The sequence below is a fragment of the Neocloeon triangulifer genome, unplaced genomic scaffold (genome assembly GCF_031216515.1).
Source record: "Neocloeon triangulifer isolate White Clay Creek 2 clone unplaced genomic scaffold, ASM3121651v1 ptg000012l, whole genome shotgun sequence".
NCBI classification, from domain to species: domain Eukaryota; kingdom Metazoa; phylum Arthropoda; class Insecta; order Ephemeroptera; family Baetidae; genus Neocloeon; species Neocloeon triangulifer.
The window spans coordinates 11,120,058-11,144,941 of NW_026775554.1; the positions used below are offsets into that span (position 1 = coordinate 11,120,058).

The 24,884-nt window shown below is 37.1% G+C and overlaps 11 protein-coding genes across 13 annotated transcripts; 6 read left to right on the top strand and 5 right to left on the bottom strand.

Moving 5' to 3' along the window:
* Positions 1-160: 160 nt before the first annotated feature.
* Positions 161-2,801, bottom strand: LOC132196560 (uncharacterized). Of its 3 annotated transcripts, none has more exons than XM_059619307.1 (10): positions 2,680-2,801; positions 2,226-2,448; positions 1,787-1,975; positions 1,589-1,732; positions 1,470-1,528; positions 1,196-1,410; positions 952-1,142; positions 709-894; positions 404-661; positions 161-350 (listed from the first exon to the last, which is right to left on the bottom strand). In XM_059619307.1, the coding sequence occupies exons 2-10, from the start codon at positions 2,433-2,435 to the stop codon at positions 258-260; spliced, it is 1,545 nt and encodes a 514-aa protein (XP_059475290.1). In that variant the 5' UTR covers positions 2,436-2,448; positions 2,680-2,801; the 3' UTR covers positions 161-257. The 3 variants fall into 3 exon arrangements, with proteins under 3 accessions (XP_059475290.1, XP_059475288.1, XP_059475289.1); XM_059619305.1 differs by having other exon boundaries at positions 1,784-1,975; XM_059619306.1 differs by having other exon boundaries at positions 1,784-1,975; positions 2,671-2,798.
* A 74-nt stretch (positions 2,802-2,875) lies between these two features.
* LOC132196561 (GRIP and coiled-coil domain-containing protein 1) lies at positions 2,876-5,265 on the top strand. Its single transcript, XM_059619309.1, has 10 exons — positions 2,876-3,095; positions 3,253-3,482; positions 3,536-3,669; positions 3,727-3,853; positions 3,903-4,026; positions 4,084-4,171; positions 4,226-4,361; positions 4,420-4,609; positions 4,663-4,906; positions 4,973-5,265. Exons 1-10 carry the CDS (start codon positions 3,026-3,028, stop codon positions 5,148-5,150), a joined length of 1,521 nt encoding a protein of 506 aa, XP_059475292.1. The 5' UTR covers positions 2,876-3,025; the 3' UTR covers positions 5,151-5,265.
* A 421-nt stretch (positions 5,266-5,686) lies between these two features.
* Positions 5,687-6,940, top strand: LOC132197453 (uncharacterized). Its single transcript, XM_059620750.1, has 3 exons — positions 5,687-5,785; positions 5,986-6,076; positions 6,138-6,940. The coding sequence occupies exons 1-3, from the start codon at positions 5,767-5,769 to the stop codon at positions 6,334-6,336; spliced, it is 309 nt and encodes a 102-aa protein (XP_059476733.1). The 5' UTR covers positions 5,687-5,766; the 3' UTR covers positions 6,337-6,940.
* Positions 6,941-7,093: 153 nt separating this feature from the next.
* LOC132196642 (2-oxoisovalerate dehydrogenase subunit alpha, mitochondrial) lies at positions 7,094-9,309 on the top strand. Its single transcript, XM_059619431.1, has 8 exons — positions 7,094-7,257; positions 7,501-7,662; positions 7,725-8,082; positions 8,201-8,345; positions 8,393-8,596; positions 8,652-8,823; positions 8,875-8,969; positions 9,030-9,309. The coding sequence occupies exons 1-8, from the start codon at positions 7,204-7,206 to the stop codon at positions 9,109-9,111; spliced, it is 1,272 nt and encodes a 423-aa protein (XP_059475414.1). The 5' UTR covers positions 7,094-7,203; the 3' UTR covers positions 9,112-9,309.
* LOC132196641 (adenosine 3'-phospho 5'-phosphosulfate transporter 1) lies at positions 9,123-11,963 on the bottom strand. The gene is made up of 9 exons (XM_059619430.1): positions 11,764-11,963; positions 11,121-11,261; positions 10,863-11,059; positions 10,523-10,716; positions 10,244-10,471; positions 9,949-10,188; positions 9,760-9,894; positions 9,574-9,699; positions 9,123-9,525 (listed from the first exon to the last, which is right to left on the bottom strand). The coding sequence occupies exons 2-9, from the start codon at positions 11,156-11,158 to the stop codon at positions 9,355-9,357; spliced, it is 1,329 nt and encodes a 442-aa protein (XP_059475413.1). The 5' UTR covers positions 11,159-11,261; positions 11,764-11,963; the 3' UTR covers positions 9,123-9,354.
* A 1-nt stretch (position 11,964) lies between these two features.
* On the top strand, positions 11,965-14,438 carry LOC132196643 (ubiquitin carboxyl-terminal hydrolase isozyme L5). The gene is made up of 7 exons (XM_059619432.1): positions 11,965-12,109; positions 12,296-12,359; positions 12,427-12,532; positions 12,591-12,778; positions 12,839-13,036; positions 13,100-13,199; positions 13,257-14,438. The coding sequence occupies exons 1-7, from the start codon at positions 12,034-12,036 to the stop codon at positions 13,497-13,499; spliced, it is 975 nt and encodes a 324-aa protein (XP_059475415.1). The 5' UTR covers positions 11,965-12,033; the 3' UTR covers positions 13,500-14,438.
* Positions 13,515-14,715, bottom strand: LOC132196644 (alpha-aspartyl dipeptidase). The gene is made up of 6 exons (XM_059619433.1): positions 14,523-14,715; positions 14,376-14,467; positions 14,151-14,305; positions 13,923-14,096; positions 13,722-13,864; positions 13,515-13,666 (listed from the first exon to the last, which is right to left on the bottom strand). The coding sequence occupies exons 1-6, from the start codon at positions 14,636-14,638 to the stop codon at positions 13,609-13,611; spliced, it is 738 nt and encodes a 245-aa protein (XP_059475416.1). The 5' UTR covers positions 14,639-14,715; the 3' UTR covers positions 13,515-13,608.
* A 201-nt stretch (positions 14,716-14,916) lies between these two features.
* Positions 14,917-19,344, bottom strand: LOC132197461 (exocyst complex component 4). The gene is made up of 16 exons (XM_059620758.1): positions 19,143-19,344; positions 18,850-19,011; positions 18,618-18,787; positions 18,399-18,564; positions 18,173-18,342; positions 17,979-18,123; positions 17,561-17,647; positions 17,214-17,381; positions 17,026-17,156; positions 16,884-16,965; positions 16,718-16,833; positions 16,036-16,660; positions 15,789-15,977; positions 15,569-15,736; positions 15,310-15,516; positions 14,917-15,253 (listed from the first exon to the last, which is right to left on the bottom strand). Exons 1-16 carry the CDS (start codon positions 19,200-19,202, stop codon positions 15,089-15,091), a joined length of 2,811 nt encoding a protein of 936 aa, XP_059476741.1. The 5' UTR covers positions 19,203-19,344; the 3' UTR covers positions 14,917-15,088.
* A 960-nt stretch (positions 19,345-20,304) lies between these two features.
* Positions 20,305-21,905, bottom strand: LOC132197462 (protein CWC15 homolog). Its single transcript, XM_059620759.1, has 6 exons — positions 21,774-21,905; positions 21,371-21,522; positions 21,192-21,314; positions 20,758-20,974; positions 20,585-20,689; positions 20,305-20,520 (listed from the first exon to the last, which is right to left on the bottom strand). The coding sequence occupies exons 2-6, from the start codon at positions 21,499-21,501 to the stop codon at positions 20,383-20,385; spliced, it is 714 nt and encodes a 237-aa protein (XP_059476742.1). The 5' UTR covers positions 21,502-21,522; positions 21,774-21,905; the 3' UTR covers positions 20,305-20,382.
* A 302-nt stretch (positions 21,906-22,207) lies between these two features.
* Positions 22,208-23,687, top strand: LOC132197242 (DNA-directed RNA polymerase II subunit GRINL1A-like). Its single transcript, XM_059620393.1, has 4 exons — positions 22,208-22,469; positions 22,572-22,799; positions 22,853-23,066; positions 23,128-23,687. Exons 1-4 carry the CDS (start codon positions 22,321-22,323, stop codon positions 23,284-23,286), a joined length of 750 nt encoding a protein of 249 aa, XP_059476376.1. The 5' UTR covers positions 22,208-22,320; the 3' UTR covers positions 23,287-23,687.
* Positions 23,688-23,816: 129 nt separating this feature from the next.
* LOC132196934 (U6 snRNA-associated Sm-like protein LSm2) lies at positions 23,817-24,823 on the top strand. Its single transcript, XM_059619888.1, has 4 exons — positions 23,817-23,947; positions 24,009-24,076; positions 24,139-24,229; positions 24,295-24,823. The coding sequence occupies exons 1-4, from the start codon at positions 23,945-23,947 to the stop codon at positions 24,421-24,423; spliced, it is 291 nt and encodes a 96-aa protein (XP_059475871.1). The 5' UTR covers positions 23,817-23,944; the 3' UTR covers positions 24,424-24,823.
* Positions 24,824-24,884: the final 61 nt, after the last annotated feature.

Sequence of the window (24,884 nt, forward strand, 5' to 3'; positions counted from 1 at the left end):
CCTCAGGTTTAATTCTTTAATTGTTGTTGCAGCATTTATCAATACCCCACTCCCACTCTCTAGGCTGCAAAAGCTATATTATTGTACGTGTTTGAGTTTCTCATTATTATTCTGCTGAAGTGCGTTATGGCCATCAACAAAAACAGCGATAGTGTACGAGGTCATTGGTAAGTGTTCAATTTGAATTTATTTCAAAAAAATATTATCAGACTTTCAAGTGTAAAAAATATTTTGTACATGACTGGTTAAACTTCAAGTTAGGCCTTCCCACCAGCTTCGTTAATCGTCTCATCCATTTCAACCTCCTCAGTCAATTCCTCTACTTCGCAGACTACACTGCCCTCATCATTCTGAAAATTGTAAACAAGTTATTTTTAGAATCTAAAACAGGCTCATTAATTACCTGAGGAAGCATGACCTGCAGGCTTCCTGGCAAGCTGTCTGTCTCATTTCCCGACAACACAATGTAGTGCGATGGTCCCATCGACATTGTGTCGTCCTCACTAATCAGCTTCAGATTTGTACCTTCAATCACAAAAGTGTGATAGTCAACGTCACTATCCTTTGGCGAGCTGCTGACGGACATTGAAGAACCGTCCACATCAACTTTAGGTGCTTCAGTAACTGTTCGGAGGTGCCTCCAGATTGTGGTTTTGGGAACCTAATGAAATTTGTTATTTGACTGCAATATTGAAAAATTTGACTCACATCAAAGTGTGATGCTGCAGACGACTGTGACATTTTGCCTTCCTTGCAAGCTGCAACTGCCTGTTGCACTCTGATTTGCCTGTCCAAAACTTCCTCCAGCGGTCGCTTTTTGATCGCATCCTTCGGAAGAGCTCCTTTTTGGACCAGCTTGACCTTTTCTCTATACAGAGTTGCTGGTGGAATTCCCTAAACAAAAAGGAAAAAATTACAGAACGAATATTGATGCTTCGTTTTTAAACGTACAAATTCCTGAGCAACTTTCCTTGTCCTTTCGCCTTTTTTCAAAGCATCCACTGCTGCCATTTTTTGAGCCCTGGTGTAGCAGGAAGTTTTTATCTTTAAGCTGGAGTCGGGCTTCAACCCCTTGGAACGCCTCCACAGAACAGTTTTTGTCACGCCATAAAATTCAGCAGCTCTATTCAAAGACTGGCCATCTAAGACATTTTCTTTATTGAAATACGACATCAGAATATTCAAAAGTTCTTACTAATAACAGCCTTTATAGCTCTATCCATCTGCTCTTCTGTGTAGTTCTTAGTCTTGTCCTGCATGGCGATAACTCCACTCATCTTTGCTTTGTTATACAGGGTAGTTCGTGGAACCCCCGTCATTCTGGATGCCTGTCCAATTGATTTTCCGCTCTGCAAGAGCCTAAAACCCTCGTCAATGTCGGACTGACTATAGGAGATGCTGGATGGAGCCCTTTTATTTGGTTTAGAAATAGAAAATAAAAGTATACTGTTTAATAATTACAAAATTACCTGCAACGCTTTCCTGGAGGTCCAGTCCGAGGAACAGAATCCTTCTGTTCTTCTTCAAGCTAAAAATTAATAATTAATAATAAGAAATTATTTCCACATTACAACATCTTTTAACTAACAAGAGAATCTTTGATTTCAGGTGAGACTGTTCTGCTGGAGGTCTCTTCAATTTCATCATCATCAAACACTTCAACCTCCTGAGTCTCATCGACAATCCATGTCACTTTATCAGGATCCTTTTCCTCATTTGAATTATTGAAAACCTTTAAATTATACATTCAAATATTTTCTTCTAAAATTATTTTAATTTTTACAACTTCCGTAAATCCTGGCAGACCAGGGATGCCAAGCATTTGAGCCAGTTTGGAGAGAGACGGGAGCTGAGACATCATGAACCTTATTTCACCTCGGTAGATAAAGTCGACCAGCAATTTCAACTCTTCGATTTTTACTTCACTAGGCAAAATGATGCATGGTTCTGGAGTGTCTACCTCCATTAAAACTTTCTGTAATGCACAGATTGTAGATTAAAAATTGAAATAATGTGGGACATCATAGAAAATAATAAAATTATTATTTTAGTACAAATGTAAAATGCATAATATACTCTTTTTGTTGTTGTTAAATTTAAAAAAAAAATAATAATTATTTCCATTAAGTTCTCTGACTTTTTTAATTGTGATATGTAATCTGATCATTGCTAATCATGATTCATGATATATATTGAGTTTAAATTTGTATTTATTGAGGACAAACCTTCAGGAAGCTGCTGGTTGCTGAAAGAACCATCTTGTGCACCCTAATCTTCTCTCCGCCTGCAACCAGAGTGGTGTCGACCAACTCGCATCCCTTCATGAAGTCCGAAAAAAAGAAAGAGATGTCTGTGGCGTATGATTTCCAGACGAGTTTCTCCTCAACCTCAGCAGTGTTAGGGTTACTCGTAACCTCCAGGACAATGTTTTCCATGACGATGATTAATCTAAAAATAATAAAGTTAATCCTCAAAATAAACAAAATAAGGGCCCAAAAATTAGCTCGGCAACTTTAATATATGCTGGAATTCGGAACAATTCCACTGTTCTATGTAGTTTATGATCCAAGTAAAAAATATAGACCACAAACCACAATGCAGCAGAACGTATACGTATCTCTTGATTTCTCACGAGAAAATAAATTTGATTTTATGAACTTGCATATTTACCTACAATACCTTAAGTTCCTCAAGAAAGTTTGGCTGAAATTCGGCAAAAAAACACGACAATCGTAGATCTGTTCTTCGTTCTCCTCGTCCTTGTTTGCGTTTTTCGTGTTTTGCTTGGAGGCCTTGGAGTCGACGCCTGCGAGGATGGAATGTTTTTATTGGTCAAAGACATCGGACCAAACTCTGATTGGCTGGATGACGTGTTTACATAAATGCCAGCTGGTGTGGTAAATTTTGGGAATAATGGCACAGTGAAAGTTGACTGCCAGCATTTATTTAAACATTCTCAATTTAGTTTTATAGCGTCCCATATTGACCCTATTCTTCAAAAATTAATTAAGTTATTTATTGAAAAATGGCTGACAACAAGAGTATTATCGAGAAACAAAAAGAACAGCTGCAAAGATATGAAAAACGATTGAAAGGTAAAATACATAAACACAAAATTAAACAGTTTAAACAGTTATGTATTCAAAGTATTAATTTTTATTACCGTGGTTGCTAAATTTTTAAGTACATATCACGCACATTAAAATATTGTTCCCGTCCCAGAGATATTATTAAAATTCCTCTTCTTTTTAGATGTCGTCACAGCATACAAAGGATTGACGAAGGAGAAAGAGGCCTTAGAGGCCAGCTTGAAGGTCCTGACCACCGAAAAGGGTGGAAAAGGCTCAAATGAAAAATCGGCGGCAGAGCAGAAACAGCTAAAAGCGTTGTCGGAATCGCTGGCCGTAATATCAGCCGAGAAATCTCGAATGGAAGCTAATTTCCAAGCCGACAAGAAAAAGCTGCTCAGCGAAGTTGATCTGGTAAATTTTTATTTTTAATTAAAGTTTTGTCACTAAAATTTCTCTCCACCTAGCTTCAGACAAGCGTAAAAAGCCTGATGGAAGCTGAGCAGCATTTGAAGTATGAGAATGAGAGTTTGAAGACAAAATTAACATTCGAGAAGCAGGATCGACTTCAGGAACAGGAAAATCTGCATGTCCTTATCCAGTAGGAGTTTAAAGAATTTTCCAACCCTCAATCCTCATTGAACTTTCACTTGCACAGGCAAAAACAGGACCATTATGAAGAACGAGTGGCTTCTCTTGAGGCAAAACTAACTGAGTTGTCTGTTGTTGTCGGAGAGTACGACCGTCACCGAAACATGGACCAAAAAGCTATTCAGCGATTAAAAGTAACAATGCTAATTATTTGAAAATAAAAATTATTTTTATTTTTACCAGGATCAAATTTCTGAGCTGGAAAATCGAGCGCAAGCGTCTGTTCCTAATCTAGATATTGAGAAACAGGACAAGTGCAAAATTAAAGATGATTCTGAGCAAACTGAAGATTCTGCTGAAATTCATGGTGAATTTTTATAATATGATCTCTGAAATTTCAAGTAATTTCTGTTCTCAACTTAAGCTTCCTGTCGAGAGCAGTACGAGGCTGCAATGAGGGAGTTAGAGCATATGAAGCAAATGCAAACATTTCAGTCCCTCAGGGGCAACAGGTATATTTAAAAAAAAAATCAAAAAGTTAAATCTTTTTAAATTCATATTCACAGGCCTGACGAGTCTAATGCTGAAATGGAAAAGCTGCGGTCTCAAAACAGAAATCTTCAAGAGCGCGTCAACAACTTAACAAAGAAACTTAACAACAGTGAAAATGAAATTCATGCTCTGCGTCAAAGCAAAAAGCAGGTAATATTTAGACACCAAATATTTAAGAAAAATTATATTTTAACAAGATATTTACTAGATTGCTGAGCGGGAACGAGAAAAATATTCTACGGAGCTCAGCGCCATTCGGAAGCATCAAGACGGACAAATAACCGAGCTGGAGGATCAAATTCGGCAGCTGCGGGAAAGATCTCTTAAAATTCTCGAAGAGAAAGACGTGGAAATCAGCAAACTGAGAAATGCTCTGAAGAACCTTTCCCCAACATCAGGTAATTAATTTCGAATAAATACATTCTCTGATTAATTTATAAATCGATCATAGTGTTGGCTGGAGAATTGAATCAAACAGTAGACACGGAGTTGCTGGCAGAAGCATCAGGTGGAGACGGAGCGCCTCCCCTGTTCCATTTTTCGCAAGAAAATGCAAGGAACACGGTGGAGGCCACCATGCTTCGCAAGCAGAACTTTAAGCTGGAGAGTGAAGTGCGTGATTTGAGTAGAAAATTGGCATCAATGGAAGTTTCAAGGAATGACGAATTTCGATGTTTGCAGTCAGAAATTGAAAGGTTGGTGGAATAATTTATCTACAATTTGAATACGTAAATCTGCAATTTTTCTCCTAATAATTTCAGGCTGTCACTTGGAAAGTCAAGGGAAGGCGCAAATTTGGAATATTTGAAAAATGTTGTTCTGCGATATTTGACTTGCGTTGACGACAGCAGCAAGCGCCACATGCTGTCTGCGATTTGCACCGTCCTGCGCTTTAGCAAAGAGGAAACCAGAACCGTCAACAGAATTTACAAAAAATAGCCTAGAACTCTTATGCTTGGAAAAATATTAAAATATTCCTGTGTTATCAGCTGTGAATTGATTCTGATATATAAAAAATTATTAAATTTAATATTTCAAAAGATAATATACATAACATATTTTTTGATTATTTGTATTAATCCTTAAGAGCAATTATGCAGCCAGCGGAACGCATAGGTCAAGGAAGTTGCCTATTTCTGCAGAATGCAGGAAACTTTATTCTGGTGAAATATTTGAATTATGGCAACGGCCTCTGCAGCCCTGATCTATTTTGTAAATGATTGATTTACAAAGATTCTGATTTTAATTTAAAATATATTATTTCTGGAATTAAAATTCGTATATTCTCCTTAATTTTAAATATAAGTTACACAAATCATTATTTAAAACAGAGCATTTTTGATACTTGAGCAAAAACTTTCCGTGTCAAAATATCGCTTTCCTGATTCCCGCTTCAGGTAGGCAAATGCACCCACCCCTTGTATCCACAGGGGCGCATGACCATTGCGGGGGCATATTCATTGATCTCCGGCAAGCTCTCGCAGGGGTGGGCGACAGATCCGCTGCGTGCGAGACACCCAAACAAAAGAGTTGTCGATCAGATTTGATCGCCAAAATGCCGCAAGTAGTTCAAGGTAAATATTGTACCCAAAAAAAACTGAAGTAACTATTAAAAGGGGAACTCAAAAATCATCAAAAAAGAATTGCAAATTCTGTTTTTTGGAGTTGCTAGAATGAAACGTCGTTATCGCACCAATTATTATTTTTACTTTTTACAAGAAGCTTTTTAACCAATTTTTGTTTTAACTGACAATGAGATTTTTTCTTTACTTAGGCCTCAATGAAGAAGATCTATCTGAGAGCGTGGAGGCGCTTCGTCAACGCCTTGACGCTATGAAGCGCCTAATGGCGCAGAACGAAAAAGCGTGAGTTTTTATAAAAAACATTTTAGCGATAGTTAAAATCACTCTTCATTATAAATTTTAGACAAAATCGTGCTGAAGGTGGACTCATGGGTAAAAACGAGAAGAATAAAAATGCCGACTCCATTATCGATGCAAATTTCCTCAGCGTCGTTTTCGGGGTTGTTCTAGTGCTCATCATATCGGTCTCAATTTACGCTTTTTACAATTTGTACTTTGCTGTGTTAAAAAAGTTCCCATCAAGACCCCACACGGAACTTTAATATATTTCATATATTATATTTTACAGCATACATCATATGACTCAAGTATCTTAATTAAAACATAAAAATCGTTGTCTTTTTAGAGCGGTATAAAAAAAAACAGCTTGAGAGATTTCGCAATCCGCAATTATATTCAAACTTAAAATTTCAGATAAATTAATTGTGTTGGAAATCTGCTAATTCCAAAATAAATTATTAGTTTATTGATCTCATTGTCATTTTAGTAGTTTAAGCGTTGTAAAAAATTACAACAAAATTTGATACGCCGAAAAATCAACCTTTCCAATATCCATGTTATTCCATTAAAAAAAAAACGTTTTCCTTAATATACAAGAAAATGTTAACATTTACTCATTTAGATTTAAGATTTAACTATAAAAATAAATAGCATAGAATTAAGATATATTCCTTATATTGCCAAATTACGTCAGCATGATTATTTTAAATGACGGCAAATTAAAATGTATGTTTTCCGGGTTTTGTGCCAAATGATCTGTGAATTCTTCAAATGTGCCAAATGAGAAGAAGCAGAAGAATATACAACTGTTTTCTGGATTCTATAGATTATAATGATGATAACTTATGGAAATAAATTTCAATTGTAAATTTATTCCTCTTTTACAATTAATTTAATATTTACAAAATCATCTTAATTATTGCTGCGCGGCTGGGCTCGACTGTGGGTACGTCCGCGGAAGGCGCGCCTAAATCTGGCCTTGAGTTTTAAAAGTGCCCTTGCCTAACCCCACCACTTTTACTTTAGCTCCAGCTGGTCGGCGTGAATTGTGTCGTCGTCTTGAATTACATCTTTTTATTTTGTTATTTTTGTGATTTTCGGAAGATAAATTATTCGGAAATTAGTGTGAAATGGCTGCTATATTCAAACGAGCGTCGACTGTCGCCAAATTTCAGGCTGTGCAAGTAAGAAAACACTTTGAAAATTTCGTTTGAATTTTCAGCGCTCGCATCTTTAAATGATTTTTAATACAATACATATTTATTATTCGCTAATGACATTGAAAAATAATATAACTGATATATTCATATCAATGGGATTTCCTTATCAAATCCCATATTGAATGTAAAACTTATGACTTGAGCACTTAATTATTTATGTATATGCGTATATCAAAAAGTTTTCTCATTTTTTCCCCATAATTTCAGTCTCATATCCGTCTGTTCTGCGATGCTCCAAAATTCCCCGGTGCCAAAACAACGTGGACTCAGACTTTAAAAATATCAGAAGCAAAGCCGGAAGAACACCTGCCAGTATACAGGGTGCTCGACAAACATGGGGTTGTCATCAACTCCTCCCACGAGCCAAAAGTACATAAATTATTTTAATTTCCAAATGTAAAATTTTGTTAAAAATGATAATGAAATTTTAGCTGTCGAATGATGTGCTCCGTAAAATGTACAAATCCATGACGATGCTTAACCAAATGGATAACATCTTATACGAGAGCCAGCGCCAAGGTCGCATCTCATTTTACATGACCAACTATGGTGAGGAAGCAGCGCAAATTGGCAGTATTGCTGCTCTCAAGGACGACGACCTTGTCTTTGGACAGTACAGAGAGGCCGGTGTGCTGGTTTACAGGGGCATGTCTCTCGACCTGTTCATGAACCAGTGCTATGGCAACAACCTGGACGTGGGCAAGGGAAAGCAGATGCCTGTGCATTATGGCAACAAGGACCTTCACTTTGTGACTATTTCTAGCCCTTTAACTACTCAACTACCCCAGGGTAAAAAAAATTACTAATTTGTATTTTTTATTTTTAGCAATGCCATTCATGTTAAAAACCTCTAATTTATTTTCCAAAATGCCTTAAAAATAAATTTTCCAAAATTTTCTTCATCAAGCTGCTGGAGCTGCCTATGCTTTTAAAAGAGCAAAGAACGGCCGAGTCGTTATTACCTATTTTGGAGACGGCGCAGCTTCCGAAGGTGATTTTCATGCAGCTCTAAATTTTGCAGCTACGCTCGAGTGCCCAGTGATATTCTTTTGGTAAAAAATCGATCGTTCTTTAAGCTGTTTCAAAATTATTTCTCTAGTCGAAACAACGGATACGCAATCTCAACTCCGACTTACGAGCAATACCGTGGTGATGGAATCGCCAGCAGAGGTCCAGGGTATGGAATAGGCACTGTTCGATGTGACGGTAACGACCTTTTGGCCGTTTACAATACTGTGGAGCTGGCCAGGAAATACTGCGTTGAAAATAACAAGCCCATTATTGTTGAGGCAATGACCTATAGGTAGAATACAGAATCATCTATTGTATTTTGCTCTAAATTATTCCAACTTTTTTAGAGTTGGTCATCACAGCACCTCGGACGATAGCACTGCCTACAGACCCAAAGAGGAAATTGGAATGTGGAGCTCTACCGAAAATCCAGTAGGGAAGTTCAGAAAGTACTTGGAAACTAGAGGGTTGTGGAGCGCTGAAGAGGAAAAAAGCTGGGCAAAAGATGCTCGGAAACAGGTATGTGTTTTTGTTCAGAACGAGCCAAAATTTTGTTTTATTTTTGTGCAGATATTGGATGCTTTCAACAAGGCAGAGAATGTGCCAAAGCCAGACTGGCGAGAAATGTTTGAAGGGGTCTATCAAAATCTCACTCCTGCTTTGAAGTGAGTATAAATATTGACTCATCGCTTTTTTTTTTATCAAATCATGATTTTGGTTTTTAGAGAGCAAATTAAGGAGATGGAGTCTCATCTGAAGTCGTACGGTTCCCACTACCCTCTAGACAAATTCAGGGCTCCAAAATAAAACTCAGAATCTATGAATGACTCAGGAATCACATGACGTCTCAAATCAAATATATTTTTGTAACTATAATAACAAATTGTTGAAAATAGGCATTTCTATTAAGTTTGGTACAATTATTAATATTTTGTTGATTTGAAAAGTTGCCATATATATTGAATATAATAAAATACAAAGCATTAAATACAAAACTCATAACTGTTGTAAAGGAATAAAAATCAATCCTTAAAAAATTATTTAAATAATTTAGACAGCTAAATTTGAGGACTGGGCAAGTCTGCGTTGTCGAATGGCCTTGAGCCGTTGTGCACAATACATTCGCAAAAATACTGCCAGGAAAACAAATATGATTCCAAGGAAACCAATCACACTGACATCATGGCCATAGAAGATGCAACTCAATAATATTGCCAGTCCCTAAAAAAAAATTGTTATTAACATATTTTTGCATTAAAATAAATCTACCTGTCTTATGGTCATGATAATTGTGAATGTCACAGCACCGAACTGGGAAATGGTGTAGAAAATGAATAGCTGGCCAATAGCCGAGCAAATCGACAGTACGACACAGTCAGTCACAAACGCAGGAAACTATAATAAAAACATTAGATTATTACACAAATAGTTTTTCAGTGAATATAAAGATTTTACTTTTGTCATAAATGCAGCTGCCGCAGGAAAAGCACCTTGTTCAAGCAGGGATGTAGTGGTCAACAAGCAAGAAAATAAATTGACTCCAAGCATCATCTGAACCGACGACACTTTGTATTGGGAGAAAAGCTTACCCTAGTTAATTTCATCGCTTTAGTAATAATCGCTAGTGTAAATAGAATAGTATACCTGCCAGTTGGATGTAAAAGAGTCGCAAGTCAAGTAGCTGATTAGCAAAAGGATACCTGGTAATGTGGTCTCAACGACTGTTTTCCCCTTGGCAGAGGTGCTTTCCTGGCCGAGCAAGAACGCCGCCATACCCAAGGAAATCATGACGGCAGTGATGTACTCGTAGTTTTCATACTTCTTGCTCGACACACATTTTCCCATAATCATCACTGGGATAACCTTACACGACTTTGCAAGCACCTGAAATATTCTCCAGCTTATTTCAGTGTCCAATCTTTGACATTTAATTTGTTACCTGTAGAGGAAAAGTGACATATTTCAGGGCTTCATACTGGCAAAAAGAGCTCAGTATGTTTGATAGGGAGCACAACATGTACTTGTACATGGGCAGAGACCTGTTGGAGCCATCAGGTTTCACAGTCAAGTAAATTCCAGCCAGACAAAACGCCAGAATGCGATTAACAAAGACCAGGAATTGAGAGTCCTTGAATTTTGCAACATCGCCATTTGCACTCACGTATTCCTGGCAAGATAAATTTTAAATGAAGCTCATAAATAACTTAAATAAATTTACCCTTGTCATGACTTTTTCCTGCAGGAAACCCCATGTCAGGTAAGAGCTGAGTAGCCCCAAAACGCAGAACAGCAGTTTTGGTGTTGTGCTTGTGCTGGTCTGATTTTTGCTGACGCCGCTGCCCGAGTCAAGAAGCTCTAATTGCACTGGTTCAGCAAAACATCGCCTGATCAGTCGAGGCAAAGCACCAATGCCTAAAGTAAGCAAAAATTCATTATAAAATGCAGAAAAGATATAAAACTGCCCGCGCTTTTAAAAAATTTAACCAAATAAGCTGATAATAAGTAAGGATTAAAATAAATACATATCTAAATTGTAAAAAAGACGGTGAAAAAATTACCAGGAACGTCCAAGTACCCAGAGAAGTGCACAAATTTCAGCACAAGGTACAGGGGGACAATTACAATGAGGTATCCAAAAATATTATTTAACAAGCGGATTAGCCAGCTGATTTCCGGGTCTTCTCGTTCATCAGTGAAAGACTTGAAGATTCTCGAGGAAATCAAAACAACCACAATGCTGACTGCGATAATCAGCCTAAAAGGAATGACATAATATTTATCAATTTCTTTAAAATTGAAATATAAGAACTGCTTACGCTATCACAAATTGGTTAATTCTGCCAGGAAACTTCATTTTTTAGCCTTTGACTAGCATGACGCAATTTGAAAAGAGCAAAATTTGATGATTATTTAGAAAATTCTGTTTTCCCTTGGTGATCATCCATTTTTAAGTTAGCCTAAACAAACGAAAATTATTATAAAAATATGTATATATTGTTATAATAAAAATATAATTTACATTTAACAATTCTTATATTAACATTTTAAACTATTGATTACAAAATTATATAGTGTGAACAGTACTTGTGTAGTTTAATTTTTTAAATAAAAATTAAAAGGGAAAATTAAAACATTAACACTTGCATTCATGATTCGTGATTGCTTATCTTTAACGGGGGTCTTTAGTTATCAAATAAACAAAAGGCGTCAAGAGGCTACCACGTAAACATTACGTTTTTGGACGTTAATGTATGTGGTGTCATTTTAGTACATAAAATTAAAAAAAAAAAACGATAATATCCCTATAAAATCTGTTAAAAAAAATACACAGTAAAAAACAAGTAACAATTAATTTATTACCATATAATTATTTAGATTATTTAAGTAATTTTCTTATTGCCAACCTAAACACAGGAATTTTTTATGCGTGCAAAAACAATATAAAGACATAATGTGTACCTATTATTTATCTATGTACGTGTAATTCCAATTTCTCAGTCACTCAAAATAATGAGCTGCTCATCTTCATAGCCGAGTTTTCGGCCGCAAAATTCATCTGTCCTGCCGTCAGTGCCGTCTCTCTCCGTCAGTTCGTCAGTTCTTCAGTACCGTCCTTGTGTCAAAAGTCGGTCGTCGGCAATAATTGGTCGTCGGTCGTCACTCGTTACGCCCCTTTTTTCTAAAACAGACGAGCATCGAAAAACAACAAAACAATTTGTTTCTGAAAACATGGCCGAAGCCGCTGGGAATTGGTGTCTCATCGAGAGCGACCCCGGCGTTTTCACCGAGTTAATCAAGGAATTCGGTGAGATAAAAATAAATTTCTACATTCATAACAAATCGTAGTTATCAAAATTGCTGCTGAAGTTGATGATTTTGGCTTACTTTTCGAGCAGCGTAGTTAAACGTTGAGCGCGTCAAGCTCTGCCAGTCATGCTTGTCGCAATAAACTTTGCTCTCTCAACCTCTTAAAATTTTGCCAATTTTTCAGGCGTGACCGGAATACAAGTAGAGGAGTTATGGAGTCTGGATGCTGCGCAATTTGAAACTCTTCAGTGAGTACAAAAAATTATTTTCAAAGAAATTGGCATAAAATATCATACAAAAATTTATTATTTTCAGGCCCGTCCACGGTCTGATTTTTCTCTTCAAATGGGTTCCTGATTCTGAGGCTTCAGGGCCTATTGTTCAAGATTATCGCTTGGACAATATTTTCTTTGCAAAGCAGGTTTGTACAATGCAACTTGAATTATTTTTATTGTTTTATTGAATATTAACTTCTTTAGGTAATTAATAATGCCTGTGCAACTCAAGCCATCCTGAGCATTTTGCTCAACTGCAGTCATTCAGATCTTACACTTGGGAAGAATTTGTCAGAACTGAAGGAGTTTTGCCAGAGTTTTGACGCTCATATGAAAGGACTGACCATTAGCAACTCTCCTGTTATCAGATCAGTCCACAATTCTTTTGCCAGGTTAATAATTTTTTTTTTTATATTTATATTTGGTAATTTATTATCTTGCTATATTCATAGGCAAACTTTATTTGAATTTGACTCAAAAATGGCTTCCAAAGACGACGACGTCTTTCACTTTGTCAGTTACGTTCCAATTGGTGGCAAGTTGTATGAGCTCGATGGACTTAAAGAAGGACCCATTGATCTTGGAGACATCCCAGCTGGCACGGACTGGATAGATATTGCTCGGCCAATTATTGCCAAAAGAATGGAAAAGTATCAAAAATATTTTTAATTTTAAGAGTAAAATCTAATGTCTTTTTTTTAATGTGCTTTCAGGTACAGTGCAGGAGAGATTCATTTTAATCTGATGGCTTTGATTTCCGATAGAAGCATGACTTACCAGAAAAAGGTTGAGGAGATTCAAAAACAAATGGAGGTCTGTAATGAACAGCATTAAAATTTTTCAGTATTTTACATTGTGTTCTTCGAATAGGAAAGCGGAATGGACACAGATGACCAACAGTCCGAGATTGCAAGGCTGAAGCTGCTGATGGACGAGGAGGCATGCAAAGTCAAGAGGTACAGGACAGAGAACATCAGGAGGAAACACAACTACCTGCCGCTGATTGTGGAGATTTTGAAAACACTGGCCAAAGAGGGTCAGCTCATGCCACTGTACGAGAAAGCCAAACAGAGGGCCAAAGAAAACGCAACTAAGAAACTTCACACCGCTTAATATGCGTGTGATAATTACAAGGTATGGAATGATGAATAAAACGAAACAACCAATGCTTGAAAGAACTGGTTATGAGTGCAATACTGTACTTTTAATTCATTGAAAAAAATCACTTCAGCAGAAAACTAACTTCTTCTCCAACTCTAAACTCCTGCGGCTGATTTTCGCTGAAATTTAATGACAAATAATTTTATGAATACTGAACTTTTTATGGCTACTTACACTGTGAATAATTTAGCCCCGTAAGTTCCCAAAATCTTGGCAACGTCGCCTTCGACTTGTAAAATTGCACCTTCTCGCAATCCCAGAACGGGTGGAGAGCCAGGAATCTCATGGTACTGGCTTATCCGCTCTTCTCGAGTTTCCTGTTTCCCCCCACCCCAAATTGAATAGCAAATTCAACTTTTATATTGTTACACCCACCCCTTTGTGCTTGGAGTCGGGGTCAAAGTCAATGTAGTGAGGGTTTATGTTGAATGGCACAAGTGCAAGGGCAGTTAGGGTTGGTGGCCACACAATGGGCATGTCGTTGGTCGTGTTAATACTTGCAGTGGCCACGTTACTTCCCGCAGAGCTTCCAATATATGGAATGCCATCCTGGCAAAAACAAAATATTGTTTCATCCTAAATTACTGAAAAATCTGGCATTACCTTCAGGACTCTTTCTTTAATAGGCTCAATTAGGTTCAAATCATAAAGAGTCTTTAAAAGTAGGAAAGTGTTTCCACCCCCAATATAAATTGCTTCAGCTTTTTTGATGGCATCAATTGCGTTTGTTGCCTCATGAATGCCCTCTACTGCATAACCTGATATTTATTTAATGCAATAAACTTAAAATATTATCATGTATATTATTTTAATTCAATTCAGACTTACCTAATTGCTTCAATGGTCCTTGGACTTTGTTCAAGTACTCATTGTGATCCTTCAACGCGTAAGGCACAAACAAAATTGTTTTTACTTTGCTCCTGTTTTAAATCAAGGACATAAAAAAAGATTATTTTAAAAGTGAGTGAATTTTACTTTTGCAAAAATTCCTTAATGTGGCCAGCAGCATACTCCAGGTATCCAGAACCATGGACCGTTGAGCTGGACAATAAGAGAATTCGCCTTGCATTTGCCATCATGCGGCTTATCATGAGGCATGTGATGAATTGAGCAGTGTTGACTCAGATAACGGGCGCGGTGACGATAAGATTTTTCTGAGGTCAAAATACTGTTTACTGTTTGCCAGCTGGTTTTGACAAGCAGTATGCCGCGGGAAATTCAACTAAAGCAACCAATGAAAATGTTTGATATTTTATAAAATACTGCACTCTGCAATTTAATAAATTTTATTGAAATGAAAAGAAATTTAATTTCTTGAAACATATTTGTTGATTTCCTCTCTTAACGTGGAAGACTTGAAATTTTGTATTGTTTTTTATTAAAGCTTTATAAAAAAATTTAGATGGTACATAAATGAGAATTCAGTCGTGGTCATAACGTTACAACTCCTCAGAATTTTCTCTCTGAAATTTATTACTTGTCACAAGTGTATCACTTTGAAAATTGGAAGTTGGTTAAGGCTCTAGTAAAGTTAATACATCCTAAACAGTAACTCCCATGTTTCGCATAATATCAGACAACCGTTTGAGATGCTCGTTGATGGTGGTGGGCGAGTCACCACGGTTCCTGTGCAGAAGCTGGAGAGCATTGATGTACTCAAGTTCTTGGAATTGAGGTCCTTTTTCCATCACAGTCACAAGCACCTCCTATTGTTTCAAATATTAATTGGTCATAATGCAAACTGGAAATGAAAGAAACAAACCTCTGGGGTCATGTAAAACAGCTCAAAGTAGTGGCGAGCGTGATCGAGGCCAACTTCTCGACTCATGGTAACCGAGGCAAGAGTTTGTTGAAGAGAAAGTATGTTTCTGCAAATTTTCTGTACTCCTGGCTCGTCCAATTGGTTTGTGTATTGAACCGATGTGATAAGAATTTTTGATATCAAATGGCCCAATCCGTCAAAAACATACTGGGGAAGAAATTCCTTAATATATTTTCAAAAACATTAAATATATATTTACTTTTGCCTTATTTGGTTGAATAGTTGAGCTGAGCGCTTCGTCAAAAACATTCACAGCTCTACTCAACTGAAGAACTCGAGGCTCAAGGTCCTCCGAACTAGTGATGCCGTTTACAGTCTTGATCGAATAACCTCCCGGCAGCAAATAGTGGAAGCACTGTACTCTAATCTATAAAAACAAAGAGTCTTTTTGCTACTTTTTGTGGGTTATAAAAACTCACTTCTAAATGAAGAATCAATAAGCAAGTGTTTGACAACTCTTCAAACTCTTGGGCCAATCTTTCTAAGTCTTCTACATTCTTTGGTTGCATGGGTGGAATTTCCCCTACGGGAATGGAATGTGTAGTGGCACCAGGATTCATCTTTGGCAAACCTGAAGCCATTTCCGATAATTTTGAAGCAAACCACTCCTGTAGAGAATTTAAGTGTAATTGGTTACAGAAGGATATTTGGTATTTCTGAATTTACCATGCTTTCCTGCAGTTGGGCTAATCTTTTCAACTGGGACATGTCAGACAAAATTTCATGAGACAAAATTGCGCGACCGCCAAAGTTTCTGACAAGTATCTCAGCTTCTTGCAGATTTTTCTGTTTGATGTCATCAGGGTGCTCTTCTTCAACGCTGCCATTACGATTTAACTGCTGGTTGGCTTTCCTCTGCTTCTGCAGGTCCACCCAGTTGGGCAAGAACTTGAGGCACCGACTTATATCGTCGTCATTGAGCCAGTCGACGCTGACAAATTTTCGATCCTCAACGTCTGGCTGCACAATTCCTCGATATGCTGCTTGACAAGTTTCTCTGTACCCTGTCAGCCTGTTGCACATGACGGCCAAGAACAGCTCAGAGTAAGTGGGAAGGGCGCCCATTGTTTTCCGCAGCTCCTGAACACATTTTTCGACGTTAACACAACTCTGGAGAAGTGGCCGGATAAGGTTCATTTCTGTGGTTTGGTCTGCACTTGTGATTGCTTTCCAAGCGTCCGAGACTCTTGTCACTTGATCAATTTTGTTAGCTACGGCCATCTGTTGTCTCGGGACAAAATCTTGGTCTACAAACTCCTTCAAGAAGCCTCGCATGTGGCAAGGATTCCGACTGACAAATTTTTATTCATTTTAATTAGGGAAATAAGATAAGAACTGATATACTTACACAGCATGCATTCCAGTGGCTTGCTCAATTTCTTCCACAAATTTCATCAGAGGTATGAAGATGGTGGTGATGTTGTTAGCATTTGGGGAACATACCATGTTCTTTGCATTGCTAAGCTGCAAAACACTTTATTAAAAATTGAAGCATAAAAATGCATGGTACTAGCCGAGTTTTGCGTGGACTCTCTTTGAGGACTGCCAAAACTTTTAGCAGATGAATCAAATTTGAACAATGTTGCTCGTTTAGGCCTAAAACAATTTTTTTTTATGGTCAGCAGGAATATATTAAATTATTTTTTTATTTATCACTTTTGAGGTTTTCGTCTGGCAAAAAAGGCAGACAGGTCATGTGTTGCAGCTTGGTTGAAAACAGCAGCTGGCTGCATCTCCTTTCCAGAATTATTTTGCATGTCCAGGTAATTTTCAAGGAGTTGCTCAAGCTGAGAAAAAACATAATTTGAATGGATGTCTATATGGTGTTCTGAATAGTCACTTACGACAACTTGAATGTTGGACCACACTTCCGTAACTTCATAAAACCGAGTTTCAACTTTGTACTTTTCAGCCGCCCTTCTAAGGCTCTGTATTGCCGACGAGTGAGTGGCAGCAATGGCCCTAAATTGGTCAAAGAGGGTGGAGAGCAACTCGAGAAGCATAGCATTGCCCTGTAAATTTTTTCCCAAAGTTATACAGCGGCTAAGTATTTATACCAAAAAGTCTTGTTTCAAAATTATGTACATAGTTACTGAAAATTTTAAGTTCCAAGAGGCGGAATTGCTGAGTAAATTTCTAAACGCTTCAGTGTTTTTATTAAGATAAATGTTTTGAAATTTCAATTTAATACCTGTTGAAATAACCCAGATGAACAAAGCTGAGCAGATGTTTGGTTCACTACAGCAGCCAACTCTATTTGCATTGACATCTTCAGAGTCTGGGAAATATATTTTATTTTAGTTAGAAACAAATCTTTGATTGTAGGTACATAATGTTCTAAATTCTAAAACAAACTGTTCCACGGCCCATCGGCTGAATATTTTAAATATCAAAAAATGAAATTGCAGGTGGCAAAATATTATAAGATGGGAGGCAGGTAATGGTAAAGACATTTGATTTTTTTAAGCAATGATCTTTGCTCCATGGGCCTTCAAGCCATGAGATGGTGATTGGTCATGATTGGAATAGTTTGCCAATCAGCAATGGGAAGTTTGTCGTGGAAAAATTTACTGTACACCCAATTATTAAACATCATGACAAATTTATACCTCAATTGCTTCAGGTAGTTTTCCTAATAGGGCCAAGCACTCCGCCAATATTGAAACAAATCTCTCGGGTTCTTGGTCAGGGTTGTCATTGTTGAGGTCTTCCGAGAGACTAGAATATGCCTCATCAGGGTGAGACGTTGGAGACCTTATATTATAATGTAAGTTTTCAGTGTTATTTTTAAATTAAAACTTACAAAACTTGCATTTGTGGCCCTATATCAACCCCCTTCTTCATGGGTGGTGGAGCTTTTGCCCGTCCTGAACCTCTCAAACCTGATCCTTGCCTTCTGAGCACCTCTGCCTGCTTACTCGGATTTCTGTACAACTGCTGGCTCAGTTCATTCATCAATACAGAGTTGAGTTGCTGAGAAGTAACATAAAATTAGCAAATAAAAAGCAAAAATTTTATCTTGAGGGTACCTTTGACTTATTTCGCAATTCCGCAAAGACATCAGTTAAGGCGCCAATGTCTTTCAGACTTCCACTGGCCATGGTCAGCGATTTCACCAATAGTTGAGTTGCATGCAAATAGTGCTTCTTGGAAATATGTCCGGTTATTTTTGAAGGCACATCTCGGATTTTATCTCTGAAAGAAAAATTTAAATTTATCAAGATAATATAATGCTGGGACGATTGTACATCTCCTCAAGCAGAAAAAGCGTGTGTTTCTGCTCAACACCTTCCAGCCACAGTTTTTTCAGCTCCTCTCTTTTGCATCTAAGCAGCATTTTACAGGCAATCAAGTTTTCTTTGACAGATCGTATTTTGTCTCTCGAAGCCAAGACATTGGTTGAAATTTTGTCAAATGACTGAAAAATCCAGAATTAAATTAGCAAATAGGTTGAAGGTAAAATATAATTTAATCTCATACTTGCATAACTTGATTAAGGTCCTCATCATGGACAGACACCAGCTCGTCCAGTCGCTTGTCACTCTTCTTGTACTCCTTTTCAAGTTTTGCCTTTTCTCTGTCCCGCTGCTCGTTCGACTCGCTGGCCGAAAGGGTTCTGATTACAGACATGAGCAAGCCACTCTGCAAACAAAGAGCAATAAAGATTATCTCCTTTTTCTGTAAACGCAGTTTTCAGTTTTTGTTGATGCACCGTAAATAATAAAGAAAAACATAGGTGGAGTCGGTCATATAAATTCCGAGCAAACTCGTACCGATTCTCTAGGTTGCTTCACTCCTCTCGGAGGCTTCGTGGGTGGATTAAGGTAAGACATTTTCCACCGATTGCTTCTATCAGATGGAACTGACGAGTTTAGGCATAAAAATGCTCATTGAGTGCCGATTCACTCAAATAATGACAATAATGACATCCGTGACAAGCCTTCGCCTTGGTTTCCAATTTTGTTTACGCCCACAGCTGCAGCTTGAAAGTGGGAAGTGGGAGGGAGTGTCATGTTATTGCAATTTGCAGAGAGCAGAACTGGAGCAGAATCAGCAGGGAGAGCACGGTTGGCACGGATGCATCAGATGCATGCATGCATGTGACTCGCCAACACACAAAAATTATACACATGGAAAACACAGATAAACATTGAAGTTAATTGATCAATTAAAAGATAAGGTAAGATATTTTGTATGTATTTAAAATGCCTTTTCTTAATTAAATACGTTAAATACATTTATGTTACATACATATTAATTTCCGTTAATTTCTAGGCGCGATTGAAATATTATTGAAAAGGAAAAGACTGATAAGACTTTCCCTAACTATATTCAAGAAAATTCACGTACGTGGATGCAAACAATGGTAATTTTATTATTATATGAAAATGAACCATAAAAAAATTGAAGTTCTAAAATAACTTTTCAGGCCTTCCGATTGCATCATTTATTTTGCAGAGTTGCTTACACCAGGCTTGGCCTCGCTCTACCTTGCACCCGCCCGACGTTTGTTCAATCTCGACCCCTTAGAAACTGGTCTTTATTAAGGACAAACATCAGATCTAATACTCCCTTTAAATTATTTTACCAACCAACTCAATATTTTTGTGTGAAAGTGCCACTTGACGGAGAAAATGTTCAAGTCGGAAAATTAGACAGAACATTGAATTTGATCTATACCTGCAAAGTATGCAACGCAAGAAACTCTCATTTCATCTCAAGGCAGGCCTACACTAGTGGTGTTGTGATAGTGACATGTGAAGGGTGTGGCAGTAGACATTTGATTGCAGACCACTTGGACTGGTTTAAAGATTTGAAAGGGAAGAATATTGAAGAAATTATGGCTGCAAAAGGGGAAGTTGTGCTCAAGGTGAAGCCAGTTTCGGAGCATGTATTTGAATACTCGGAAAAGTAAAAACCTTCTGGTAGGATACATAGATTTGCAAATGAAATTTATTGTTACATTTTCAATCCTTATAATTAAATGAAAAAAAATGCAAAGTTGTCAATTTTCTACTTGATGTACTTTTCCATGAATTTGCGATGGAACTCTGAACGAAGAGAGTCGTTGATGAACTGAGGTTCATTTTTCGACGGCTCTGAGCGAGCACAATTTTTAAACACAACATCGTCATCCCATCTTCTCTTGACCTATGTCAAACAAAATAATTATCACAAATAATTATCTAAAATTTTTTATAAAAAAAAGTCGCACCTTCAGGTCGCCTTTCTGGGCCTGGGCAGAGTAGTTCAAAAGAGGGTTGCCACTCAGAATGTTTTCCATTCGTATCCTTTCCTCTTCCATTCTCTTTTCAGCTTCCTGTAAAGCACAAAAACGGTTTTAAAAAAACAAAACAACTCAAAAAAAGATGCTTTGAGCTCAATTACCTTTCTGGTGTTCTCTGCAGCTCTCTCCTTCTTGATTCTGTTTAACTCAGCCAATAGCTGGGCTGTGTCATCTTCATCGGAATCACTAGCGTCGGAATCATCATCGTCAAGAGGGTCGTCGGCATCAAGGTTGGCTGTGGAAATTTGTTCTGTCCTTGGTCTCTTGCTGACCGTAGAAGAAGAGCTCCCAGCTGCAATTGCCATTGGGGCTGATGACCTAAAAATAAAATTAAAATAATTATTTGAGCAAATACTTCCATTAAATTTCAATCTATTTTGGGCATATCTTACACGCTGTAAAAAAGACTAAAAAAGACATTTTGTAAATGACTATCCTTTTTAATTATGCTCTAAATTTCAATCTTAATATAAAATTAATTTTTTTTATCAATCCAAAACAGGTTAATTTTATTAAATAGTGAAAATTTTCTTACTGAGAAGCATCTTGGACATGCTCGCGTGGCCTTTTCTCCCTAACAACAGCCTTTTCACGATCCTCCAAGTCCTTGCGAAAATCACGGCCACGGATTTCCTCAGAGGTGCCCTGTCCATGTTCTCTGCAATGGAAATTTTGCTTTTCCTTAAACCATAAAAACGAGAGTGATTATTTTACCTGTATTTAAGTTTAGTATGTGACGGTAAATCTCTGGCCGAGTACTGTTTGGACAAGGCACTCAGGTCCTTCTCTCCACGACCAGTACCTCCTCTGGCTGGCTCAAACGTCGGGCGTGCGGCGGTTGTCATTATAAAGGACCCTTTTACGCACTGAAATTAGGAATTTTTAATTTCAAGGAGACTAAATTGGCCGCAAAAGATTTTAAAGCGTGTCTTTTAGACTAGAAAAATGATTTTTTGACAAAATGCAGGGACCTTGAAAAGAAGGAAAAACCAGCTCATATATATATAACAGAGCACCAGCGCATTTATCTGTTCACACTCTTTTTGCAAGCAATGGAAATAAGAAATTTAATAAACCAACGCTATTAAGATATGATTTTTCCAAATCTGTTACAAACCTAAGCAGCAGAAAAGTCCAAAACAGAAAATTTAGAAGAATTTTACAGACGATTCTCTCAACGACGCTTAATGCAACGCAAGACCAAAACAAAAACAAGAGAAAGCTGAAAATTGATACATTTGCGTATTGCGTTATGTTGGCAATAATTATCAGTTTAGCCAATGTTCCAAAAAACTTATTTTCAATGTAAATTTAGGATAAATAAATTTAGCCGTAAATTTAACTGTAATTCAAACTCAAATACATACGACTTATAAACCTATAAATCATTTAAGAATAATTTAATTTACCTTTATGCTGATATTTTTTAAATACAGGATACAGGAAACAAATTGAAACATAAAAATCATAGGGCGCAATATTTGAGACGATCTTTTTAAACTTTAAACGTTTGGCAGCTTCAAAGGTTGTCAAGAGCGGGAAGTCTCAAAACTTGTTGCTTTTGTAAACAAAAACAGCACGCTTAGAAAAATCCAGATTCGGAAGAGGGTTTAGCAATTTTTTGTAGATCTTCAAATATTTTGAGATTCCATAGAGATTGTGCAATGGATCCCTCAAATGTGTTTGTAAGGAGCGCAAATAAGGATGATAGTGAGGGACAAATACAAAAGCGAGAAATGCATGACTTGAAAGCGAAAAATGACGCTCAACTAAGAGAATTGCTGGAAAGACAAGAGCGCATCTTGGGCCAAAAGTATGTATATAAAATATACATACATAGTTATTTAAGCTTAAATCAGTCTCCTATAATAATATTTAATTTAATTATGGTAAAATAATGGCAAAATTTTTACAGGGGACTTGTTGCAAAGCTGGCAGACAAAGGAGAAAAAGTGCGGAACCTGAAGAGCAGAATCGAGGAAGAACTTGCTCACCGGGTACAAATTAACGCTCTGGGAGGGAACCTTACAAAAGTTAATTTGGGTGAAAACATGGAGTGGAATGTGGCTGAGGGTGAGACGACCAAACCGCCTCAAGAATTGGCCTCTGATCCTTTGCTGAATTACCTTCAATTGCGAAAAGAGTAGGCCAAAAGTTGTACACATTTAATATTAAAATTAACTTTTATTTCTGTAGGAGTGTTGAGCCGTTTGTAGAAAATATGTGCACTAAAATTGAGTCAAACCACCAAGTCGAAGAAAAGTTTCTACCCCACAGGAGCAACGAAGCCCCGATCAAGTCTCCCGGTGGGAAGTCGCCAAGACCTGAAGGCATCGAAAATCATGCCGTGAAAGAAATTCCCATAAAAGACTCTCTTTTCCTGCAAAGGAAACAAGCACAGGCCTCAGTTGTAGGTTTTTTTCCACCTAAGTGATTTATTTTGTTTTGATTCCTTATTTTAAAACTCTCAGCCTAAATCTGCAGCGCAATTGACGCAATGGAGGCAAATGGCAGATATGATGGATAGTGAGGAGAGCGAAGATGAATATGCAGAGCAAAAGGAAGAAGAAGAGATGGCTGCTATAGCTGAACTTGAAGAAGACCCACCTGGGGTCCCAGATTTTAAATGAATATGTAAGTTTAATAGGTGAAAGAGAAACAACAGACTTTTCAATTGCCATGGAGCAGCATTTTGTTGCTATTTGTGCACTTCTTTTTCTTAAGAAATTGACTGATTTTTTAGCTTACAATGTATGGTAAAAAATAATACATACATATAAAATGTATAAAATTAATTATTGTGTATGTGAAAATTAACTTTGTTTTGTATCATTTTTGCTTACATACAATATAAATGTAAAACTGAATATCAAACTGTTTTGTAAGTGGATAACAACAATATTATGTAAATTTGTATTATTATCATAGTTTTTGACACATTCAATTTCTATTATAATTTTTTTTCTCTTTTTATACTTTTTAATGTCACTTTTTTATGATCATAAAAATAAAAGAAATGACGTAATTGATACTACCTATTTCTTATTTTCCTTCTTTGTTCCTTTTTAATTTTCATTTTTAATTCCCCTCATTACAAGATCCCTCATCAACTCGTCTACTCGACAGTTCTACTCTACACCATATACCAAGACATGTTGGCAACACTGATATCAGCTTGTGCGTCCCCGCGGCTGCCCGGCTTCTTCTGTTGATAAACACGAGATCAAATCAAACAAACCTAGTTCTAACTGCAATCTTTTCAATTTTAGCTGGAATTTAGCCTTAAATATGGTAGGAACTTAACTTTAAATGACAAGGCATTAATATCTACAAAATATTTTCCCCTTTTCAGTTATTCTACTCGTTTTTCAAGTCTCTAGTAGGCAAAGACGTGGTTGTTGAATTGAAAAATGACCTGAGGTAAGAAACTCTAAAATTTATTGCTAACCCGGCATCAATTAAAACTTATTTTAAATTTACAGCATATGCGGGACTTTACATTCCGTAGATCAGTACCTGAACATCAAATTGACGGACATCAGCGTGACAGACCCTGAAAAATACCCTCACATGGTAGGTTGCATCATAGCTGGAAGCCATCTTTTTTCCAAAATCAAAAGCATGCTATTTTATTTTAGATGTCCGTGAAGAACTGCTTTATCAGAGGCTCAGTCGTGAGATATGTGCAGCTGCCAGCGGACGAGGTGGACACACAACTTCTACAGGACGCAGCCAGAAAAGAGGCTGCTGCACAAACTAAGGCTTAAACCACTCATCCTATTCGAAAACTAAGTATCGGTTTTAGGTAAAGTCTCCTCTCTGCAAATGCTGGTAAAATAAAATTCGCTGTCACTTGCAAGTGGAGATTTTAATACAAAATTTAATTCAGTTTGAGTGAATCGTGACAATTGATACGCTTTTTGTATGACAAATTCGTTTTTGTCCAAGCTTTAATTTTCTTGTGCATTCCAGAGCAATGCCAAGATTTCTTTCTTTTTTTTATGAAATAGCGCAAAATGAAAATAAAAGAAGATTGAATGATATGAGAAGAATGTCGCCCTGTATAAAAGTTTCACAAACTAAAATGGAAAAAATACAAATTTAAATTTGTTGCACCTGCATTCTCCTTAATTAAATTGTAGGTTGACTTGTAAATCAAAGACTTAACTCTATTGGTTTTTATATATTTACATTTAGAAAAGAACAATTAGAATTTTTCAATATACAC

What these genes read in the sequence shown, in the direction of transcription:
- LOC132196644 (XM_059619433.1), bottom strand. Translation starts at nt 14,638, where the DNA reads ATGATAAGCCGCATGATGGCAAATGCAAGGCGAATTCTCTTATTGTCC. An exon ending in CCGACTCCAAGCACAAAGGG is followed by an intron (nt 13,865 to 13,922) that starts GTGGGTGTAACA and finishes GGGGGGAAACAG; the next exon opens with GAAACTCGAGAAGAGCGGAT. An exon ending in GGGGCTAAATTATTCACAGT is followed by an intron (nt 13,667 to 13,721) that starts GTAAGTAGCCAT and finishes ATTAAATTTCAG; the next exon opens with CGAAAATCAGCCGCAGGAGT.
- LOC132197461 (XM_059620758.1), bottom strand. Translation starts at nt 19,202, where the DNA reads ATGTCTTACCTTAATCCACCCACGAAGCCTCCGAGAGGAGTGAAGCAA. An exon ending in ACCTTAATCAAGTTATGCAA is followed by an intron (nt 18,788 to 18,849) that starts GTATGAGATTAA and finishes TGGATTTTTCAG; the next exon opens with TCATTTGACAAAATTTCAAC. An exon ending in TGTTTTACATGACCCCAGAG is followed by an intron (nt 15,254 to 15,309) that starts GTTTGTTTCTTT and finishes TTGAAACAATAG; the next exon opens with GAGGTGCTTGTGACTGTGAT.
- LOC132196641 (XM_059619430.1), bottom strand. Translation starts at nt 11,158, where the DNA reads ATGAAGTTTCCTGGCAGAATTAACCAATTTGTGATAGC. An exon ending in CAGCTGCATTTATGACAAAA is followed by an intron (nt 9,700 to 9,759) that starts GTAAAATCTTTA and finishes TTTTTATTATAG; the next exon opens with TTTCCTGCGTTTGTGACTGA. An exon ending in TTATCATGACCATAAGACAG is followed by an intron (nt 9,526 to 9,573) that starts GTAGATTTATTT and finishes ATTTTTTTTTAG; the next exon opens with GGACTGGCAATATTATTGAG.
- LOC132197462 (XM_059620759.1), bottom strand. Translation starts at nt 21,501, where the DNA reads ATGACAACCGCCGCACGCCCGACGTTTGAGCCAGCCAGAGGAGGTACT. An exon ending in CTGCAGAGAACACCAGAAAG is followed by an intron (nt 20,690 to 20,757) that starts GTAATTGAGCTC and finishes TGTGCTTTACAG; the next exon opens with GAAGCTGAAAAGAGAATGGA. An exon ending in CCCAGAAAGGCGACCTGAAG is followed by an intron (nt 20,521 to 20,584) that starts GTGCGACTTTTT and finishes TGTTTGACATAG; the next exon opens with GTCAAGAGAAGATGGGATGA.
- LOC132196643 (XM_059619432.1), top strand. Translation starts at nt 12,034, where the DNA reads ATGGCCGAAGCCGCTGGGAATTGGTGTCTCATCGAGAGCGACCCCGGC. An exon ending in CGAGTTAATCAAGGAATTCG is followed by an intron (nt 12,110 to 12,295) that starts GTGAGATAAAAA and finishes CCAATTTTTCAG; the next exon opens with GCGTGACCGGAATACAAGTA. An exon ending in GCGCAATTTGAAACTCTTCA is followed by an intron (nt 12,360 to 12,426) that starts GTGAGTACAAAA and finishes TATTATTTTCAG; the next exon opens with GCCCGTCCACGGTCTGATTT.
- LOC132197242 (XM_059620393.1), top strand. Translation starts at nt 22,321, where the DNA reads ATGGATCCCTCAAATGTGTTTGTAAGGAGCGCAAATAAGGATGATAGT. An exon ending in TACCTTCAATTGCGAAAAGA is followed by an intron (nt 22,800 to 22,852) that starts GTAGGCCAAAAG and finishes TTATTTCTGTAG; the next exon opens with GAGTGTTGAGCCGTTTGTAG. An exon ending in AACAAGCACAGGCCTCAGTT is followed by an intron (nt 23,067 to 23,127) that starts GTAGGTTTTTTT and finishes TAAAACTCTCAG; the next exon opens with CCTAAATCTGCAGCGCAATT.
- LOC132196642 (XM_059619431.1), top strand. Translation starts at nt 7,204, where the DNA reads ATGGCTGCTATATTCAAACGAGCGTCGACTGTCGCCAAATTTCAGGCT. An exon ending in TGCCCAGTGATATTCTTTTG is followed by an intron (nt 8,346 to 8,392) that starts GTAAAAAATCGA and finishes TTATTTCTCTAG; the next exon opens with TCGAAACAACGGATACGCAA. An exon ending in AATCTCACTCCTGCTTTGAA is followed by an intron (nt 8,970 to 9,029) that starts GTGAGTATAAAT and finishes TTTGGTTTTTAG; the next exon opens with AGAGCAAATTAAGGAGATGG.
- LOC132196560 (XM_059619305.1), bottom strand. Translation starts at nt 2,435, where the DNA reads ATGGAAAACATTGTCCTGGAGGTTACGAGTAACCCTAACACTGCTGAG. An exon ending in CAACCAGCAGCTTCCTGAAG is followed by an intron (nt 1,976 to 2,225) that starts GTTTGTCCTCAA and finishes TGTGCATTACAG; the next exon opens with AAAGTTTTAATGGAGGTAGA. An exon ending in CCTCCAGGAAAGCGTTGCAG is followed by an intron (nt 1,411 to 1,469) that starts GTAATTTTGTAA and finishes ACCAAATAAAAG; the next exon opens with GGCTCCATCCAGCATCTCCT.
- LOC132196934 (XM_059619888.1), top strand. An exon ending in GAATTGAAAAATGACCTGAG is followed by an intron (nt 24,077 to 24,138) that starts GTAAGAAACTCT and finishes TTAAATTTACAG; the next exon opens with CATATGCGGGACTTTACATT. An exon ending in CTGAAAAATACCCTCACATG is followed by an intron (nt 24,230 to 24,294) that starts GTAGGTTGCATC and finishes ATTTTATTTTAG; the next exon opens with ATGTCCGTGAAGAACTGCTT.
- LOC132197453 (XM_059620750.1), top strand. An exon ending in ATGGCGCAGAACGAAAAAGC is followed by an intron (nt 6,077 to 6,137) that starts GTGAGTTTTTAT and finishes TATAAATTTTAG; the next exon opens with ACAAAATCGTGCTGAAGGTG.
- LOC132196561 (XM_059619309.1), top strand. Translation starts at nt 3,026, where the DNA reads ATGGCTGACAACAAGAGTATTATCGAGAAACAAAAAGAACAGCTGCAA. An exon ending in TGCTCAGCGAAGTTGATCTG is followed by an intron (nt 3,483 to 3,535) that starts GTAAATTTTTAT and finishes CTCTCCACCTAG; the next exon opens with CTTCAGACAAGCGTAAAAAG. An exon ending in AATCTGCATGTCCTTATCCA is followed by an intron (nt 3,670 to 3,726) that starts GTAGGAGTTTAA and finishes TCACTTGCACAG; the next exon opens with GCAAAAACAGGACCATTATG.